The 20688-nt window shown below is 42.4% G+C and overlaps 1 protein-coding gene across 7 annotated transcripts in view; it reads right to left on the reverse strand.

Moving 5' to 3' along the window:
• The window catches only part of LOC101880692 (serine/threonine-protein kinase tousled-like 2), a 42463-nt gene that overhangs the window by 11716 nt on the left and 10059 nt on the right, over positions 1–20688 (reverse strand). For 6 of the 7 annotated variants that reach the window (XM_034070090.1, XM_034070087.1, XM_034070088.1 and 3 more), the window contains 11 exons: positions 19560–19631; positions 17111–17180; positions 16048–16091; positions 14936–15031; positions 12126–12293; positions 11469–11564; positions 8566–8658; positions 7134–7244; positions 5628–5764; positions 4086–4238; positions 1230–1296 (listed from right to left, as the gene is read on the reverse strand). In XM_034070090.1, coding sequence (XP_033925981.1) covers positions 1230–1296; positions 4086–4238; positions 5628–5764; positions 7134–7244; positions 8566–8658; positions 11469–11564; positions 12126–12293; positions 14936–15031; positions 16048–16091; positions 17111–17180; positions 19560–19631 — 1107 coding nt within the window. The remainder of the gene's footprint in view (positions 1–1229; positions 1297–4085; positions 4239–5627; positions 5765–7133; positions 7245–8565; positions 8659–11468; positions 11565–12125; positions 12294–14935; positions 15032–16047; positions 16092–17110; positions 17181–19559; positions 19632–20688) is intronic. The other variant, XM_034070092.1, reaches the window with a different exon arrangement.

Consider the following 20688-nt stretch of genomic DNA (forward strand, 5'->3'; position numbering starts at 1 on the left):
TTGGTATATATACCTCAAGGGACACAGTTACCCATTTGTCTTGTGACTGTTCCTTCTCTTCTCAACTTGATCTATTTTTAGGCATAAAGAATGAGCCAGTTTCCAAAAGTGGAGAAGGATAAGCACAGACTCAGACAATGCCACGATCCCAGAACATTACTTCATTTTCCATTAAGATCCATTTCCAAATGGATTCCTCTGTTCCAGGGTGGCAAACGACATGCCAGCATAGATGGATCTGCAATTAATCCACTCCAGCAATGTGGAAGCTGTAGAACAAGCATGCCTTCTGCATGCTGCTGCCCATATCACTCATCTTTGTTCACAAGTCAGTAAAACACAATGGGCAGAGTGCCAGCAGATTCTATGGGTGCATTAACTTTCCCCTGCTACTGAAAATAACAAGGAGCACCGCAGCATTAATGAGGCCTTGCATTCAACTTGGGTGTCAAGGTTAAAGGAAAAAACTAAGTGGAGAGCTCAGGCACCACCTGAGAAAAGAAAGGGCACTCCAGCAATGTATTTGCATCCTTCCTCTTTGTTTCATATGGGAAAGAAAACTCTATGGCCTCAGTGGAGATCATGGTTAAAGAGAAAATCACAGAAGGCATCTATTTTGTTTCAGTACCTCATCTGTTGAAGTGTCCCAGAAAACTTATTTATAGGTTATTGCAATCACTTTCAAGGTAACCAACAGCTTATTTAAAGAGAACCTCACTTGCAGGTACAGTTCCTACTGAAGCCCGTGTATTCGAAAACAAATACGCGCCACAACCACATGAACAGTCCTAGCTTCCCAAAGCCCAAGAGGTTTTATTGGGCTGCTAGTGATGATGCTGGCTACTTGATATTGCACAGAAATGGGAAAGTCAGTGATAGTTGCAGCTTTTGGTGTGTTCTCATCATTTTCTTCCCTTGATCCATTCAGTCCTATTCCCCCATATTAGACACACACAGCGCCTACCACAAGGCAGGTCACAGTGACAGGATAAGATGCATCAAAACAGTGGAACTGCCCACATGAAATGGTATGTAAGAACACAGGAATCTATTTATTAAAGCAAAGAACAGCTTCCCTGAATACCGCTGCCTTGGAAAAAAAAATCATTACAAAATCGTGGCCATCCCTTTCAAGCAAGAAAACCCTCTCAATTATCAGAGAAATGCTATTGTTCACAGAACACTGCATCAAAACCCACCTAAAAGCCTTTCCTGCAGATAGTTCTTACCTTTTTAAGGTGACCTAGACGGAGTTTGAAGATTTCTTCCTGTTCATGGTATTCTGCTAACGTTAACCTGCATAAAAGAGACAGATCCAATGCATTAGGTTTCAACCCACAGGATAAAGTTAACAATCTGCAGAACACACACGTGATCATAAAGCTGTGAAGCCCATACCAACTGTTTCTGCTTCTTTTGTAAACAAGAATATGCACATGACCGCATACAACTATTCTTTGTGAAACTAAACTGAGGTCAAAACTTATCCCAGAAGGATTCCTCTTGCAATAGTTATGCTCTGCATACCACGAAGTATGTGGTCTCCACAGTATCAACACCACAGCTAGCTTCAAGAGGCGGATGAGTCTTAGGTCTGTATGGGGCTGTGGGACCTTGGCTCACTGTGTAGTGAATCAAGAGGAGGCAGCATTAAGCTACATGCTCATCTTGAAATGCCCCAACTTCTCTCTGCTGTTGATAACACCAAGGGTCCACATATCTGCAGTAAGTGTTTAAGCAGTTGTTAACTGATGCATTTCACCCCAAACTCACAAGCCAAGTTCCTTTTGAAAGAATCACAACCATAAGGAACTGCTTATTACAAATTACAGCCAGAAAAGACAGCCAGGACCATAAATGTTTACATGTTGTCTCATTTCATATGAAAGCATCCTAATTCAGCCCCCCCCCCCCCCGCCATCCACCCCTGACAGCCTGAACTTTAATCAGCTCCAGCTAACCTAAAAAAACATCCCAAAAGTTTAGGTCTTTGTTGGTGTTGCTGTATAAAGGAATAAAAAGACAGTTGAATCAATCAGCAACAAACTTCCCACATATCCTTGTGCACAATGAAATAAAGGCCTGAACACCAACAGTCTACTTGTTGAGCAAGAGATGTAATGAGTACCACCAGGCTACCAGTGCCCAAAATAGCTGCCTGTTAGCAGCAAGCACTGCAAATATCAAGAAGGCTCTAAAACACACCAGTTCTACTGCAGCTGAGGATTCAAAGGGTGCCCAACCTGCCCTAGCAGACCTCAAAAAGCCCCAACCCCAGATTATTGCTCCTGAATGCAAATCTTTTTCTCATTCAGAGGCTAGAAACCAGTTTCAGGAGAGCACGTGTTTGAATTTGCATCATGGGAACTTCCTCTCCTTTTTCAGACACAGCAACAACCATGAAGCAAAGAAGACCCAAAACTCAGGGGAAGGAATCTGGCTGGCTGCTTCCCATTCAACTTTCAGAAACTCTTAGATTCAACTTGCCTAAAAGACTCCCTCCAAAAGCTAGAACATTTTGTACCCGATACGTAGCAGTCCAACAAATGCATTTCCACACTATGCTTAAGCAAGCAGTTAGTCAGTCCAGTTGCTTCAGCTGAACTGCAAACCCATGTTTCCACAAGCTAAACCATTCCACATGATCCATATGCTGGCAAGCAGTTTTCCTCAACAACACCACTAGAAGCTCTTCAAAACCACAATGATAAAACCCTGAATTATATCAGTCAAGGAGCACAGAAAGGCTTTGATCAAACCCAGGTAAAGGTAGATTGTGTCAAGGCAGGCTCACAACATAGGCAGAAGCTCACTTGGTATCACATTGTCATGATTTCCAGACATCAGGATCTGTGCTGCCATGTCTTCAGAATATGCCACACTACAGCTGCCCCAACAGAAATGGGGAAAGCTTCATCCTGCCCTTTATAAGTGAAAGATTACCACAAAGAACAGCACCACTTCAAAATATCCAGGCACTGGCATCCAATTTACTTCTCTAAACTCAAATTGCAATGGAAAAGGATGGCTTTAGAACATGATTTAGTTCTCTTTAAGCTCTCTTAGCCAGAATGAGGGCTCAGTGTCTCTATTCAAGCCACTCACTTGCGGAAAGCACACAGCGCCCTCCGGTACAACACACGTGATCTCCAGGAACCAGCACCTGATTTGGGGGCTGAGAGCACCCTGAATATCAGGATTCACCCAGTTATGCGTCATCTCCGCTGTGACTGCAAGAGGCAGTGAGAGCTTTTTGCTTCAACCAAGACCAAGAATTCAAAGGGGTCCAGGAACTCCTGAGGTCAAGTCATGGCCAGGAGATGTCATAGTGCAAGAAAAGTATCACTGAGTTATGGTATCAGCCAACAGCAATAAATAAAGATTGCAAAGGAAACAGGCAGAAAGTAGCGGGAAATCTCTGATTGAATGGATTCCCACCCAACAAAAACTTCCAAAAAATAATGTTATCAATTTCTTGAAGAGAAAAGCTTTGTCTCACAAGAACATTGTGACTCTTGGAGCATCAGTCATTTCAAAAGAGGTGCTGGGGGGAGAAATCTTCTGTAAGAAGTAGCATTTCAATTACCTTTGTGGATACCTGAGTCAGGGAAATGGAAAGGACAGCTTTGGAGATACAGGCCAATGCTTAATACACTGTCTTTAGAGAGAGCATCATTTTCTTCAGTATACCCAATTACTTGTTCGAAAAGCCTCTCCAGAAATGGCACAGAAAAAAAGGCTTCTAAATGGGTTCTCATTCTGTGTCCTTAAAAAAACATCACGTATCATACAGTGACACTGAAATCCATTCTGGAGCTGCAACACTTTCCCAACTTGATGCAACAGGAACACTGAAAAAGCACTGCATTCAAAAGTCTGGCCTCAGCAATGCTCCTTGCTTTACTCCAATGAAAACTATTTAGAACTGCAGCCAGATGTTGCTGAATGCCAGGCTAATTCCACAATATTCATTTGTGCATGGAGTGAAGCCTAGAGGCAAGGGCAAGATTCCATTTCCCAGGAGAGTTTGTGCTCTGCTCAAAGCATGCAGCTCTGCAAGGCACAGAGAAGGCAATGGAACCTACGTTTCGTTTTCTGCTCCATTGGTCTTGCTCTTGCGCTGCTTCTGCTCGTTGCTGGCTGGAGGGGTCTGTCCCATTGCAGGTGGCTTCCGTTTTGCTAACATTTTTCGTTGTCTTTCTATTTCTTCCCGCTGGGAATTTATCCTTTCCTGTTGTCTGGAAAGAAGAGAGTAGGGAAAAAACCATGAAGCAGAGAACTAATGGTCTGTACTTGGTTGTTCTTCAGCATCTGTTCTGAACAGATTGGAGCAATGACTTTCCAATCAGTTGTACTTGTAAGATTAGTAACAAAATATTTTTGTACTGGGAAGGAGGATGTGCCAAGCATCATGACTCATATTTTTAAAGGTATTTTTACATAGAAGGGGATTCTTTTTCTGGCCCACAGAAACCTTTCAGTAAGTGAAAGGTTTTATTCATGCCAAGGATATCCAAACCCAAGAGCTGCTAACCTCACGGAAAAGCCAGGGATCCATGGTTAGGCACTAACTTTCCACACACTTTTTCCTAGAAGGCTCTGTTCTAAATCTCAGACTTTCCTGTTAAAGTATTCCTGAAGTCTGGCACTGTCTGAAAAAGTACCCTTCTGCTCAGGGGTGCACTTAAACTATCCTTAGTTCTCTAAAACATAAACAGCATTCCCAATTTCACTGAGAAAACAGTCTCTCCTCCAGGATAAAAGGACCATCTTAAAACATTTTACAGGGATAAAAGCACTCTTGACATTTCAAGTCTAAATGACTTGAGCATTGACGTACTTAATTCACTTTTTAAAGAGACTGAGACTGCAGGTAAATATGCCAGAAGTATTTCTTCCATGTCTTACAGCACAACCTAAGGAAGAATTATGAAGTCCTTAATCTGCACCTAACAAGAACTGCACCTCCCTATCAGACTCTGGAGAAGTGATATGATTTTAAAGGATCACACATAGCTCTCTCTCTAATGCAATTAATTTGCCAAGTCCTACTTAAAGGTCTAGGCCAGGTGGGAATTGAGTGGGTATTTCCATTAACATCCTGCATAAAAGGGTCTCTGATCTTCATTTCCAGGTTTCTGCAGCCCCTTTGATCACTGTTACCAGGAGGCAAGAGAAGTTTAGTAGCACGAATTTTCTCTTTTAAGCTTCTCTACTTTCTACTTAAAAAAAGAGAAAAGCTAATTAGTCTTCATTGACTAATATATGCAAGTATGCAAATCAAATTGATCGACTCACAATATATGTATTTAGTCCACTCCTGTGCCCTAAGCACTGCACAGCCAGGTAAGTGCACCAAGAATACCCAACGGGGCAGCCTACTCCTTTCCAACCCAAAGGCCAGCTCAAACCATCTGATTCCAGGCCAAGTCTCTGGAGTTTTAAGTGGAAACACATTTCTCACTTCAATGCCAAGACGTTCCCATTGTCAGTAGCTGTGTTCCAATCTGATCCTTTCATGCATCAGTCACACCATTCTCACATTTTGACATGCAAGACATCACACACAACTGCTTAGCTTTTCTGTCTATGCCTCTGAAGTTAAAGACAAGTCTGTCTGTCCTCACTTGATGAGGTTCTGGAAGGCATAGCCATCTGTCCACTGCTCGGTGAAAGACGCTCCATGCCGCACCGTGGTGAAGTGACCTAGCCTCAATCGATCCTGCATGCTCTTATCTCTGCAGGCCATCTTCTCCTGTTTTGACTGAAAACAGAACAGAACACATGTAAAAACAGAAGCCATAAATCAGCAACTAAGAGCTCTGCTGTGCTTTAAATCACTGCCAATTCTTCTCACTTTCTATTGTTCCAGTACTGCTTACCTGAAACCCAGCTGAAAACCACTGCTTGCTTCACACTGGTTTGACAAGCATTTGTTTGCCTCCTTTCTGACATTTCAGCCTCATTTTTACCTCCCCATAACTCCTTTTGGGCAGTTCACCCATTCTATGATAACAGTCATGAATCAGTCTATGCAATATGACTATGAAATCAGTCTAGCAATAAGATTAAAACTATCCCTTTGTACCAGTAGTTTAGCCAGATTACAAGTGTGGTCTGATCAGCCTCTTACTCACTCAAATGGGAGATGGGGGACAAAAATGCACCTTGAAGGACCGTTAAGAGGAAGATACAGTGATCAGCCAGCTCAATCCCAGACTGGCACCACACCCAAATGTGACACCATCTCAGTTAGGTCACCAATGCATCAAAACTGGTGATGGTATCTGTCTCAGAGTGTTCCTGGTTAAGTAAAAGGAAATTTCCAAGGCCTGAGATGAGAGCAGCAAAGTTTCACTCAGTTAGGATTAAAGATGAAGCAGCAAAGCTCCTCACTGGAGCTCTAGACCACCTGTGTGAAACCCAGATGTACCTAACACCTAGCTCACAGTTACAAATCCTCCCAGAAAGGGGAGTCAGCCAAGAACAATCAGCTCTGTGACAAAATCAGCTCAAACAGACTGTATGTACTGGCCAGCACCCTGGAAGTTTTGCCCATCCAGTGCCCACAAACAATAGATGTAATAGGCCTGCAGGTGAAAGAGCAATCAAACCTCGCATTGTTTAACCATCAAGAAATCTCTCAACACCAAAGCAGGCTGGACACTGGTAAAGACCAGCCTGGCACTTTCCCCAGTGTCTTTAATGTGTTGTTTTGCATGTTACACAAAGCAATGATATCCAATTCTGCTGTTTGGAAGAAGGAAAGGTCTAAATCACTTGCCCACATCACAGAGTATATCTGGCAATTTCACTGCACAATGGGATACTGCTTTTGCACTGTCAGAGCTGGACAATGTTGCTTTTCAGGTGTATGAGTTTCCAAATCAAGTAATGCTGCTGCATCTACAGCTCAGACTATTTCACTTTAGCAAGGGAGATCACTCCCCCAGACTGAAAAGTAACCAAGCCAAAGCATTCTGAACCATTTCAGTCTTAATGACATCCCTATTTGCAAAGAAGTATTTCAAGACACCAAACCAACAGGAGCAGGTTTTCAATGCTAAAAAGAAGAGAGAAGTTTTCAAGGGTGTGAACTGTGACTGCAGAGACGTGGCTAGTCCTCTGCTCACCTTTTCTATAAGCAGCTTCTTGCTCATCGTTACACATCTATTCAACCGCTCCTTATACTTCTCCAGCATCTTCTGCTGTTCATCTATCTGTCGTCTCAAATCACAGTTGGCCTGAAAGTGAACAGAGAAGAAAACCCTTTGGCTTTAAACCACTCAAAGAGCCAAACTAAGCATTGCTTAGGAAGAGGTTTCTCCAGTTAGCTCTAGGGATTAGATTAAAATAAGCACACCAGCAGAGTAAAAAACGACTAGGTTCCTTAGCAAAGCATTCAAGCCAAGCTCTTCAGTCTTTAACCCACCCAAATCTTAAGAGCCCTCTAGAACAGGCAAGTGCCATCATCCTGGTTTACACAGAAGGAACTGAAGTACAGTGAGATTAAACATAAGCAAAAGGTGTTTAATTCTTATGGTTTTTAAACACTTAAGACCTTGCCACAGCTCCCAAGTCTCAAAACAGCTGAGTCACCCCTGATCTATCCTTGTTCTTTTGCCACAATACTGGCAGAGGAAAAGGATGGGGTAACTCCCTTTGTACTTTCAATTAAATTAATGTTTGAGTTACTATCCCTCAACCCCACATACAGATTGCTCCCAGCAACAGCTGCTGTTTTTAACACCACCACGGTGTACAGCAGGATTTTATGTGCAACTGTTTTCACTAAGAAGATAAATTTAACCATCCCCCTTCCAACCAACAGTCAATCTGGTGGCTGATTAAACAGCAAAGGGTGTCTGTACAAGTTTGTCTCAGCTCTTTCAGGTGCTGAGACCAGATACACACTAACACAAGAGCCCCTTCCTTTCCCCTCTTCTCCCTTTAATGTGTTTTCTAATCCTTTGCAACACTACGCAAGAGATGCCTCTCCAGCTGATGAAAGCTAAATCAATTAGAACTCCTCCATTAAGACAAGATCCTTGATTTAAAGGTTTTTATCTTTTATTGAAGAATACTAGTGGGTTAAGAGGAGCTTTATTCTTTCTGTTTGACCAAAAGATGTTCTCCTTATCTATATACGTGTCACTGACTTCCATGAATGGGCATTTCAGAATACAACTTCTCAGTCTATTGAGAGGCTACTGAACAGGCTGCTCAACAAAAAGCAGAGTCACCTGCTAAGTACTTAGAAGAGGGGAATAATTCTGCAGAGAAACATGTTAGGTTAGTCCACAAAACACAAGTGTGTAACACTGCTGAGGCACTAACACTTGAGCTACAACTTCACTGCACAGCTACAGTCCCTGTGGATTCAAACAGGTCCAGAGTTGCCACAAGCCACACAATTCTCTTGCTGATTGTGGAGCTGTTTTACCTTGTGAGAACTGGTTCTACAGATCATATACAAAGTCCTGCTCTGCAGCCTAGCTGGCACATGCATTCTAGGTATCTTTAAATAGCAGCTTTTTGAAGAGCTGTTCCACTTGAAATACTTACTCTTAATAAGTCATCTATCCTCCCCTCCTTCTTCTCCAAGTCAGAGTTCTTACTGTTTTCTAGTGCAGATATTTTTTCCATTGTGAGGTCAGACTGTAGAGAAAAAAATCAGCACAGACCACATTTAAGGAAAACAAGTATATCAGACAGTCAGCATGTAATATTGCTTTGTAACCCCATCTGATCTGAACAATTAGGTCTAAGAAGAAGGAACTGATCCTCTGCATCCTAGCAGTCAGGGAAGAACTTTCTCCATTCTTCATTTTCTTATTGCATGGTAATACCAGAACACAAACTGGTAACAGATAAAGGGCCACAATACACCATGTCCTACAAATTCTGTCTTTATAATTGAGTTCCGCCCACTCCTTGGTGGTCTCTGACAGTCACTGTCCTTTCCTGCAGTGCTAGTACAGGAAAAAGGCTTCAAAAACCCCACCAACCACCAAATGCCAACCATCAGCTGGAATATTTAATATACAAGATCTTTCAGGGCCACAGACAACCACTTGCTAGACAAAAGACAAGACCTGGGGGCTCTAAGGAGATCTTGACACAAAACACAGGTCTTCATATTGAAATACTGTAACAGATTGACAGCAGGAATATTAAGCCTTTGTTTCTGACAAACTGATATATTAGTGCCCACAAGCGACAGGAGCATCATAATTCTTGAGTGAAACCTATTTGGAAAGCTTTATGGGCTGCAGCACATCTCAAATACCTTCACCAATGAAGTGAGATTTATACCCAGAAACAGAAGACAAAAGACATGTACTGTATTCTCTAGCAGAAGGAGTATTTCAGACTCAGCACTCACATTAATGGGTGGGGAAGCAAAGTGTAAGAAGCCAGCATGCACATGAACACAGCAGCTACACCAGCCAAGTCAACACACAGGATCTCTCCATGACTTACAGATGTCACATTTATGACTAGCAAGCGGCCACCCTCATTCTGAGAAGGGTTAGCACAGGCTTACCTATGGAGCTGCTATGGAACCGTTCCCCATATGTTAGGCTTGCCTGGAAGCTAACCCCATGAAGAAAGAGACAAACTTAGCTTACCGTTGCTTCTCTACATATGCTCAGTATGGGAAAGATCAAAACCTGCCAGCATTGCACATCAAGCAAGATGAGCCTAAATCCCAAAAGACAAAGAGAAAGCCTGGGCAGGTTACCTCACTTGAGCCTTAACTTGGTTTTTGCTTCCTGACAGCCTGCAGAAAGCATGTATGATAAAAGGCAATGAAAGTTGGCTGTTGAGAACCTATTCTACACATCCTCAACCAAGCAGCAGAGAGTTTCTTTAGTGATTTATGTCATTTGCCAAATGCCCAGATGTGCTTGTGCTGTGTCAGATGAAGTCATGTTTCAGGATGTACACTCTAAGGTGTGACTTCATCACAGCTCCCCTTGCCTCACAGTGCTGAAGAGCCACAGTACAAACTGAAACCATGCTCATGCCGACTTGTTCCTCTCATTGCCAGAAATGAGTCGAATCAGTAAAGATTACTTTTCTTAACCCCATCAATTCCAAAGAGGTTTGGAAAGGAAAAACAACATATGCATGTCCTCATCATGCAGCCAAGCATCTTCCTGTATTCTTTGCCTTACATGTATGCGACATCTAAACCTCTGGAGAGTATGACGAAGCCAAGCATTGGCAGAAAGCCTGCTCAGGTAATACCTCACCCTTTTCCAAGAAGATGGACCTCGTGAGCACCTTAAGCACATGAGAGAATAAAACAATCTTGTCCACTTCAGGTGGGACCACTATTCTAAGCATGAGTTTTAGGATAGCAAAGATTGAACCTTTGGAGTTTTTGAGTTATGGTGTCATTCTCACACAAGAACTCTCCATGCAGTAGCAAGAAACAGGAATCTTCACAGACAACAACAGAGATGACAAATGTTACCCTGATGACACAGCAGAGCTCAGAGACTTAAGCTAGGAGGTATCCCCAGAAGCAGAATTGCTGTCCTTCATGCACAAAGAGCTTGTACCACCTGCTGGGGAAATGGAGAATGAACTTCCCCCAGCAATAAAACCATCATCTCTGACACAGGCTGGTGTGAGCAAATGATTGACACAGAACTGATGGTTTAAACTCACTCAAGGGAAGGGTCAGTCACAGAGAAATCAGAGATGAAAATCAACAGAAGATTAAAAGCAGACTTGGAGAAGAAATAAGCAAGGTGCATTGCAGATAAAGCTGAACATCCTTAGACGCAACAGAAGATGACACAGCTAAAAGCAAATCTTGACATCAAGTCACAAGAAGAATCAAAAAGTCACCAAAAAGACAGCAGTACAGTCAAAAGAGTTACTGCTCATCTTAACTCTAGGTCAGTGAAGTTGCTGAGAAGCACAGACAGGAACATATCACGCTCCAGCTTGACAAGACAAACTATTCCATAGGTGCACTTTGCAGAGGTCAAAGAACTTCCAGCTAGACTGTGGATTTTGTACTATAAGCAGCATGGATGCACCCAGTGCTTAAACAGGAGCATTCACAACTATCACTCAGGTTTCCTTTATATCTTCACTTGCAAAGAGAGGAAGAACATTCAGGATACACCAGAATTGAAACAGCCAGGGCTAAGGTGTTCCTCTCCTGAGCACATTCACGCATGGCTGAAGAACTGCCCACCATATTGACACAGAGAAACCCCAGTAACAGATTGGGCCAATTCCAATAGCAGCAACTGAAAACATCCTCTACAGAATCAGGAACAAAGTTCAGAGTGATTTACTTCAATCAGTAGTCACAGACCCAGTTGGGACTATTCTTTTCACCAGAAACATTACATTTACTACAGGTAGTACCCTTTGGTGTGGAATACAAGCTGCATCAAGCTCCAATCTCATATCCAAGAGATGTATCGTCTAGTGAGCTATACCTGTGACTGTTTGTGCTGGATGGAAATCTGTTTTTGGGAAGTGCAGGAATGCTCAGTGTTCCCTGATCCGGTAGAAGATGGGCTGCCTTGCTGGGCCTGTAAAAGAAAGTTAGGGTATTGTTATATGCTCCTCAGCATGACCACTAGTGCCCATGCAGATACACTTCTCTTTACATGGGAGGTGCAGCCTGGCCTGGGTACCATACTTTCATGCTAAGATTTAAGAATGCTCGAGAGATTTAGTTCAGTAAAACAAGAGTCAGTTTCTCAGGAAGCCTGGCCCAACCTGCTAAAAGACAAAGCTTTTAAAAGCCTAATGTAATTCATGTCAGCTGAGATTAAGCGAGGCCAAAACAAACACTTCTCACAGCAAGACTATACTTCATTCTTTCGCTTTGTTGCATCTATCAGATTAGCCTCTCAGATGCTATCATTTTGATCTACATAAGACCCTGAGATAAGTTAAAACTCATTTATTAACCAAGCAAAGCCTGGGACCTAAAACTCTTCTCAAAGAAGATGAACTTACCAGATGATGGTGGCCATCAACACACCAGGCTGCACTTGAACTACTGTCTTTGAGCAGAAAAAGCGCAAGTTTCCCATCCCTTAACTAGAAACATCCCTCAGGATTCCAGTCTTTTCAGAGCTGCTCACCGAGACAAAAGTAAAACAGAGGCCACCTCCCCTCTGTGCCAGCTGCTCATTCTCTAGCCGCTGCTTCGCCAGCATCACCGACATCAGCGTTGGCAGAGCAGAGTGTTCCTCCTGTGGTTCCTTTGCTGTGCTGCCGTCTACCCCATAGAGCGGCTGCTCCACTCGCCGCTGTAACACAGGCAAGAAAAATACAATGAACTCTTTTTTTGGCCCCCCCTTTCCTCTTTAAAAAAGAAACAAACCAAAACCAATTCTCTGACTCTGCCAAAACTGTTGTCAGCGAAGCAGCAGCTCAGGAATGGGCAGGCAGCGTGGTGAGGATCTGATAACTCAAAACACAACTCCTTGGACTGACTGTTCCAATGGCAGACACCAAAAAGATGATGAAGAATAACAAGAAAAAACCAAAAGGAACAAATGAACACACAGGACAGAATTCCTTGTCAGTTAACACCCCTTCTTCCTTTGCAGATACATGGGTTTCAGAGCCAATGGAGCAAACTAGGTTGTAGATCCAACAACCTTAGTGCATTAGGATTTTGGTCAATGCATTCAAAATTATACTAGGGGATGCTTTTTAAGGACTCATTTTAGAGCAGCCAATGTCACCATAGGCTCATTCCAGTGAAGTAAACTGAGTTGGAACTGCTAAATGTCAGCAACATAACCATGTTCAGGACCCAGGCATCACAGCAAGCTCATTTCTGTCGTTATAGCTGGGACCAATCTCCTATAAGATAAGCAAAGCACTAAAAATCTTTTAAGGATGCATTGTGTCTTTTAAAGGCCAGCTCCTTTCTCCTGCATCAGACTCATTTTTCAACTGATACAGCAACCAGGTTCAGTAAGAACAAGAATCATCTGAGCTACATTGATTACAGCACTCAGACCTCATTGCCCTTGCTTTAAAAGCCAGCCCATCACTGCCAAAACTGGGTACTATCAAAGTCCTTCCAAGCTATAACTCTGGGCCAGGCATATGCCACATTGAAAGCAAACAGTCAGGTCAGACTTCAGTGTTTCCTTAACAACCTAAAGTGTAACCTGAAGCATATTTTCTGCCTAACATTTCAAATGTCAAGAGCGTGCTTTCTGCCCCAAAAAGAATGTTTGCATATGAGAGCGACCTTGCAAGAGTCTGAAGACCTGCAGATCATTCTGATCAAAGGAGAAGCAAGGCAATTCAAAGCAGTCAAGAGATTTGAAGACAAGAAGTAACATCCCAAAGCCATTACAATTCCTCTGCAAGTTCTGATTGCGGACAATTTCCAGTCCCATACAGATTAACTCACAGGTTTGAAGGAGGTTTGTGAAAGACATTTTAACACTCTGCTCTCTTCCTAAACCATACTGCCACCTATAATGGGTAAGATACTCAATCTTCCCCAACTTTCTCTCATCCCCTTCTTTTGGGGGGCTTAACCATTTCTATTCAGTTTGTAAGAAGAGGATCTTGAAAACACACATAATAGTTCCTTATGAATAAGCAAATACTACAGGGTCAGCTGCACGAGTGAAGAACAGAAGATAAGAAACACAAAGAGCACCTGTATAAGGAGAGACATGACCTGGCCTAGCTGAAACTAACTGCACCATCAGTATTCACCACATGGGAAATACTCTGCGCAGCCTTTGCCTACTCAATACATACACAGTGTAGGACACCAGAGGAAGAATCTACCCTATAATGAACACCTGGAGGGTATCTCATCTGCTGGAATAAAGCACTGTCCCTAATACCTCACACATCTGCAACATCCAGAGATGGTATTTCTTTCATTAACTTCTCTTTAGAGAGATGTATTAGTGAATTAATACAAGATAGAAGGAAAGGCCATTCAATTAATGAGGTCTATTTCAATTTTTAAACACATAATAAGTATCTGGAAGCATACATGAAGCTCTCCCTTAAAGCAGTATTACAAAGCTTCCAAAATCTAGCAACACATTGAATTCTGAGCAGAGCATCCAGTGTTGGGGTTTAGTTCAGCACAAATTCATGAGCTATGCAAAGGTCTCTGCAGAACAGTGTCATCAGGAAAGACTCTGCATTTGGGTTTTGGAATACCAACCTTCCCCACACTGCTCTGTGGGTCTGGGACACTCAAATCCTGAGAATTAAAGAGGAGCCCAGGCAATGGTCAAAACTAGAACTCAAGACACCAGAGTTTCTGAATATTGCTTTGCTAGTTGAAAGCAATGTCTTTAGCTGCTCTGTGCTAAAATGCCTCAAAACTCCTGGTTCTTTCTTCACATTCAGACCTTGCAGAAATGCTGCGACAGCAAAAGGGAATTATGTAACAAAAAATAACAACAGATGTGCATGTACACACATTTCTTTACAAGCTTTCGCTAATGCTCCTTACAAGTTGCATGCACATAAACAGCAGCAAAAGACCGTCCCAAAACGTAATTATGGTAGGCACGGTTTTCCGTATACCCAAAGGGTCCAATCTAGATCAGAGTATCATTGTACTAGTGCCATACAAACACACAATATCCTCTCTACTCTAAGAAGCTCATGAGCTACAACGGAAAACAAGATAACTAACATGTGTGTTCCACCTTTTAGTAATGATAGTGATCTATCTGCATGCTAAAACCATTCATCTTGCATGCTTTAAGCTCAGTTATTTGTATCAGTTACAACTGGACTAGCCATTGTTACAGCGTTTCAGACACCTGGCTTTGCTGCCAGAATCCAGTTTCAGAGACACTTTTCTATTCAGAACCTTTATTACCTGTCTGAAGCACAACCACCGACCCAATCAGTGCCACAGCACCAGCTCTGTCCCCAGGAAGACACTTACCGGCAAGGGGTTGGATAAGGAATGCTGCGGTGATGACCTGGCAACAGGAGGCACGCTTCTACCAGGGCTGGTTCCAGGGCCACTTCCCCCAGCAAACTGGCCAAAGGAACAGGTTTGATCATGAGTAATTAAACAGAGATACTATATTGAAGCAAATTTAACAGACAGATGAATCAATCTTAAAAATGACACCTTATAGGCTCTAGGTAGTCATTAAAACAAACTGCATAGAAGCTAAGAGGAAAACCTTCACATTTCATGCACCGTTTTCAAAACTTATAGCAAAAGTACTTCAGACAAACATATTTGCAGCGAGTACATTTTTAACACAAAAAGATATAAATCTGCACACTTGCCTACAGATTTATTATTTACTGTATAGAATTATGAAGCCCATTCCCTGTTTCTAACTGTGCACCACAGGAGTGGTAAGAACTGTACATCTCCAGTGAAGCAGCCGTGCTAGTCACCACTAAAGGCAGGATAAGTAAGCAGATGGGCAGCTGGTCTAGTTAGTACAGAAATCCTTATGTTCCTGCACCATACTGTGCACCAAACTTACAACAAACTAGAGCCAGGAAAGCAGTAAACACCAATAAGCACTTGATTTCTGATTAGTCAGTAAAATAAAGAACAAACTTAAGAGGTTTGGGTTGTGCAGACACAGAAAAGCTTCAGAAACTACACAATCAAAAAAGAACAGTGATTTTCAGGATGTTCATCACTGGTCTGGGAGGGTCTCCATCTCCCAGGTGGTACCAGCATCCCATGGCAAGCTTTTCTGGAGATGGAACCCTATAAATAACTTCCTACTTGAATCAGAACTTTGCAGGTAGGTTCTTTAGTAGCACTGGACACTTATAGGTTTGGATACTCAGAGATATCCTCATCCCAGCTCCAGGTTCCAGTGGAAATCAATCTCAAACCTGTATTTATGTGGCTCCTCTGTTAAAATATAGCTTTATCAACTGTTTGAAAAATCAGCTCCCAGAAATCTCATGTCCTCTATCTAATCACACTTGAGCACATCAGGGCAACATCATCAATCAATAACTCCAATAAGGGATCAGTAACAGAAGTCACCAGACGTCTGACAATGTAAAGATGCTTACCTCAAAATAATCACTAATTTTATGTCCCCTAGGGGTGCCTTTTCCTAAAAAGAAAAACAAAGGATGAAGATAAGAATTGTACTAGTAAGAACAGAAGATGCCATGTTAAAACTACTCCTATGTTTTGACACTCCTTTCCCTGCAGAAAGGGGCAACACCTTCCACAACAAAAGCTTCTGCACAAAAGACTGCCCCAGGGTTACAGCTCTTGTTCTGTTGTTGGGAGGGTCTACAGTTGACAATTCAATTAACTCCTAATTCCAACCATGTCAAATCCAATCAAAGAGCATTTGCACTTTGCTAAAGCACTTAGAAAACACTAAAGGGGCATTGAAAGTTGTGTAGGTTCTCCAAACCTTCATTCTAGGTAAGGACAGAGCAAAGGACACTTCTACCCCTTTGCCATCAGGCACATTACTGCATATTCGATCTCTCACAAGCATTCCTATAAGAGTTAGAGAGATCATTAGCAGTGGTTTAATACCAGCTCATTAAAACTTAGCTCTTTTCCCTTATTATAATATTACCAAAGCAGTTTTGTCAACACAACCCTTGTTACTTTCTTGGTGACAAATAAAAGAAATAGAAATCTGTCCATTTGCTAGAAAATCTGAACTTGGACACACTGGGTTTTTCCTAGTACTCCGAGGCAGCACTGCCTGCTTTATACTTGGGCACAGTTTGTGCTCTATTTGTTGTGGCAAGGACTTACTCTACCAAGGCAGGCATACATCTCAGAAAGCAAGGGAGAGGGTACCACCTGTATTTAAGTCTGGCTGTTGTATATGTAGTGACATGGGACCAAACCAACACTTAAGAGAAGCCATATCAAGCCTTTGGGCAGTCTGTCCATGAAAATGCAAGAGTTTGTGCAAATAAGCTGTGTATTTCCTGCCAATGAGGATAACAAGGCTCCCAGAAGGAAACTACACCATCATGGCATAGTTTATAACAAGCTGCCTGACACACCCTTGAGAAGAGCCATTCGTCTCCTTGGACACTGACTGTGCACAAATTACCAACCACTGTGGGCTCCTACAGCAGGGTCAGGAGAGTGAATTACCTTGACTGGTCTCATAGGCTTCTGCTTTCCTTTTCCTATTCCGCTGGTCATTCTGTTTTTTCTCAGGAGTCTGTTAAACAATACTTCAAAATTAACATTTCTGCAGTTATTCCAAGACTTACAGAAAAAAAAAATGCCAAAACACAATCATCTGCTCCATCTCCCCCGTGGCCATTTCATTTCTCTGGTGCCTTTATTTCTACTGCTGGTACTTGAAGAAACAACCGCTCTCAAATAGCTGCTACCTTCTAATATATGTGCTGCAGAAGGGAGAGAACATGGTTAGCAGTGAGGTTAATCAGGTTTCTCTCTATTTCAGCTGCAGCAAACCGGCCTCTACTGCCCAGTTACTTCAGAACAAGTTCAAACACTTACAAAAAGCCTGTGTAAACCATTTCAGAGTGATCATAGTACTGGTACAAGAGGAGTTTGAGTACAAGGAGGTCTGAGCAGACATCCAAATTTGCAGTCCAGTGGCTACTCACAGTCTACCAGTACAATTCATTACAGCTAATGCTTCTTCCCAAGGCCCTTTGCAGATGGTTACAAGAACTATCCTGTCACTGGTGCACAACAGCAACCATACACAAAACAAGGCACATCTCCCCAGACCAGGAGAAAGCTGCAGTTCACCTGGCCTTTGGTTTATTCCTCATCTGCTCCCATTAAAGTCAAGGGTCAGCTGCATCTGCCATTTCTGTGAGCAACCACAGATGCAAGGAGCAGCTTACCAGTGGACAGTGATTTATTCATGCATAATATATAGCACACGTGAGAGTGGAGGAGACCCTGTCATGGTGCTTTCCCCATCACCAGGGTCACTTATGTGGCCAAACCTGCTGAAACCATTAGGAAGCACTGCACCAGAAGCAGCCTACTGAGGTTTTTGGAAAGACAGATTATCTTGTCATTTCCATCACCAACGTCATTATAAAAACATCTCTTATCCCAAAGGGTCCCTAATCATTTCTGAGCTGTATGCCTTACAATCACTGCAGCTACCACTAAACTATAGCCTGGGGGCAGGAAAAAAACCACAATGTGCAAAGCACAGCTCTGGGGGAGGGAAAACTATGGCCAGAAAGTCTGTGGTAAACCTAACTTTCATGCTCTTTGGAAACCAAAGTCTAAAGTATCCTGTTTAAGGATCTCTGCCAAAAGACTTGCACACAGGAAGCACAGAGATCAATCTACCTCCTCTAGGAGGATAAAAAGGATAAAGCTGACACAGCCAGAATCTCAACCTGCCTGCTGGACATCTACAGCTCCATGTTAGCAGCTAGGCAGTGAGTGACATGTCACTGCTTTGGTAAGAGGATGAAGGGCCTGTTCAAAGGTGGCTATCATGTCTGCAAGAATGAGGGGACTGAAAACTCCATAGCTATCTAAAGACTTGCTGTACCAGCTCCTGTATGTGTAAAAGGAGGTGACATAGCCTCCTCACTGCGTAGTGAAGAGCAACTCCTGAACAGCGTTGGCGTGACTCTTAACACCACAGGCTCCATTACAGCCTCCATGGAGCTGTGAGCATATTAATGTGATTCATTTTAAGTTGTGTTTTCCATTCAAGTACTTACATAACAAAAAATTACACACAAAATTATCTCTTACAGCCTGAAAAAACAAGGAATGGAAGATTTGATTATGTCAGCTCGGTCAGTTCAAATCACTCCACAGATGGGCATAAAAAACCCCAAGTAAAGAAGAACAAATACTCACTTTTCCACTATTAACTATACTTACTTGCAAGGAGTTTAACATATTGCATTCTCAAAAGACTTAGCTTCACCAGACACCTCATACCAGTACTGCCATGTAATAGAAGGAAATACAATCCCAAACTTACCTGATAACCTTGCAGAAAGCTCTTTAAATGCATTTGAGGTTGAGATTTTGCTTTATTAATGTGGAATTGCGAAGTCAAAGTGTAACTCTACAATTGAGTTTGCTGCTTTAGCAAGCGTTTCAAAGCAGTTAATCCTCAAGCAGTGAGATTAAACAGAGACAAGGCATAAATTTTCACCTCCCCACACTTGCAGAGAGCGATTCATAAAAATGCTCTCCTCTTTGTCCAGACTTCAGTGAATTCACGTATTTGATAGGTAAGGCAAACTTTTCCATTAATGCTCTCTGGCTTTTGATTTGGCCCAAAGCATATCCAAAGCCAACAAGCGGATCACAACACAGCTGAAAACAATTTCATAAGCTGAGCTTTACAAATACTGTGTTATTGGAGTTGGTTAAATCTGTGGTGAGCTTCAAGAACCATTGCATAGTGTGGCCCAAAGACTGGAGGGGTAAGATCCCCCCAGATGAAATACTTCCACTAGTGCCTTCCACACCCCAAAGGAGGAATATTGTCACTCACTATCACACAATTCCTTCTAGGTTTTGAGATCAAATATCTCCACCTTAAGCCCAATTACCATGAGGATTTGTGCCTGCTTACCTCCAATTCTTTATCACTCAGAGAACCCACGCTGCACAAGCTCTGGTTGGAAGATTCACTATTTAATGGACCCTAGTGAAAAACAAGCAAAGACTGTTAGAAACAACTTCCACACAAGGCAGATATTTCCTATCAAACACCGCATCTCTGTGCTAACTACACTGCTCTAAATCATACGGATACAGCAGTAACACTGGTAAATACCTAGACACAGGATGGGGCACTAAAAACTTCACCAGTTGTCTGGAGCAAGACAGAGGTTGGACTGCCAGTTGGACAGTCTCTTCTCTGTATACTGATTCAGCCTTTGCAATGATATTTCTGTATCAATTTCTACCCCAACTGCTCAATTTGATGACATCCACAAAGAGCTAAGGCAGTATTCATGGAAGTCTAAGACAACTGGTTGGAGAAACAAAGGTTGTGATTTGCTGAGGAGTGGTAGTTCCAAGCTCGGCTCTTCAGGCAAGCATCTGCTTGACCCTGGGCTAAGAATTCAGAGGCATCTTCCATCTGGCAAAGCAGCTATTACTGTTATCAGATGCTGGCAGTGCCACTGATTTTTCTTTCAATGCATAATTTTGATGATTTCTTTAATACTAGGAAAGTGAACAAGTGAACACCATAGACAATCCTTCCCACTAGGCTATGTTATGGACCTGTGGCTGACCTGCCAACAGAGCACAGTTGCTCCTACGAGGCTAAAGTGCAAATTCAAGAGGCTGGAAGAGATTTACCAATGTAGTATCCAGGTACCTACAAGCATCTGCCTGCATCTTCACAGGCTCTACTGGATACACATTTGCATTTCTACATATCCAAGCAGTCTGAAGATTATTTAAGATCTGCATCAAAACTGGTCTTAAAAGGAAAGGAAAGTGAATCATGCAAAGTCACCATGTCTTAGCCTAGTGCTCTGACACAAAAGTGGCCTCCTACAGATCTAACTTCAGAAATCCAGATGAATTTGACAAAGACAGAAAAACAAGATACACAATTACTCCTGGAATAGTGACACAATAAAGCTACCTCTTCATTAAGGACTAGTGAGCATCTTTCCCCAAAAAACTCAGTCTATTTTTGCATTCTTACTTTTGTGGTTACCACTTCCCACCAGTCAACCTTTCCT

Source organism: Melopsittacus undulatus, chromosome 17 (genome assembly GCF_012275295.1).
Source record: "Melopsittacus undulatus isolate bMelUnd1 chromosome 17, bMelUnd1.mat.Z, whole genome shotgun sequence".
Taxonomy (NCBI): Eukaryota; Metazoa; Chordata; class Aves; order Psittaciformes; family Psittaculidae; genus Melopsittacus; species Melopsittacus undulatus.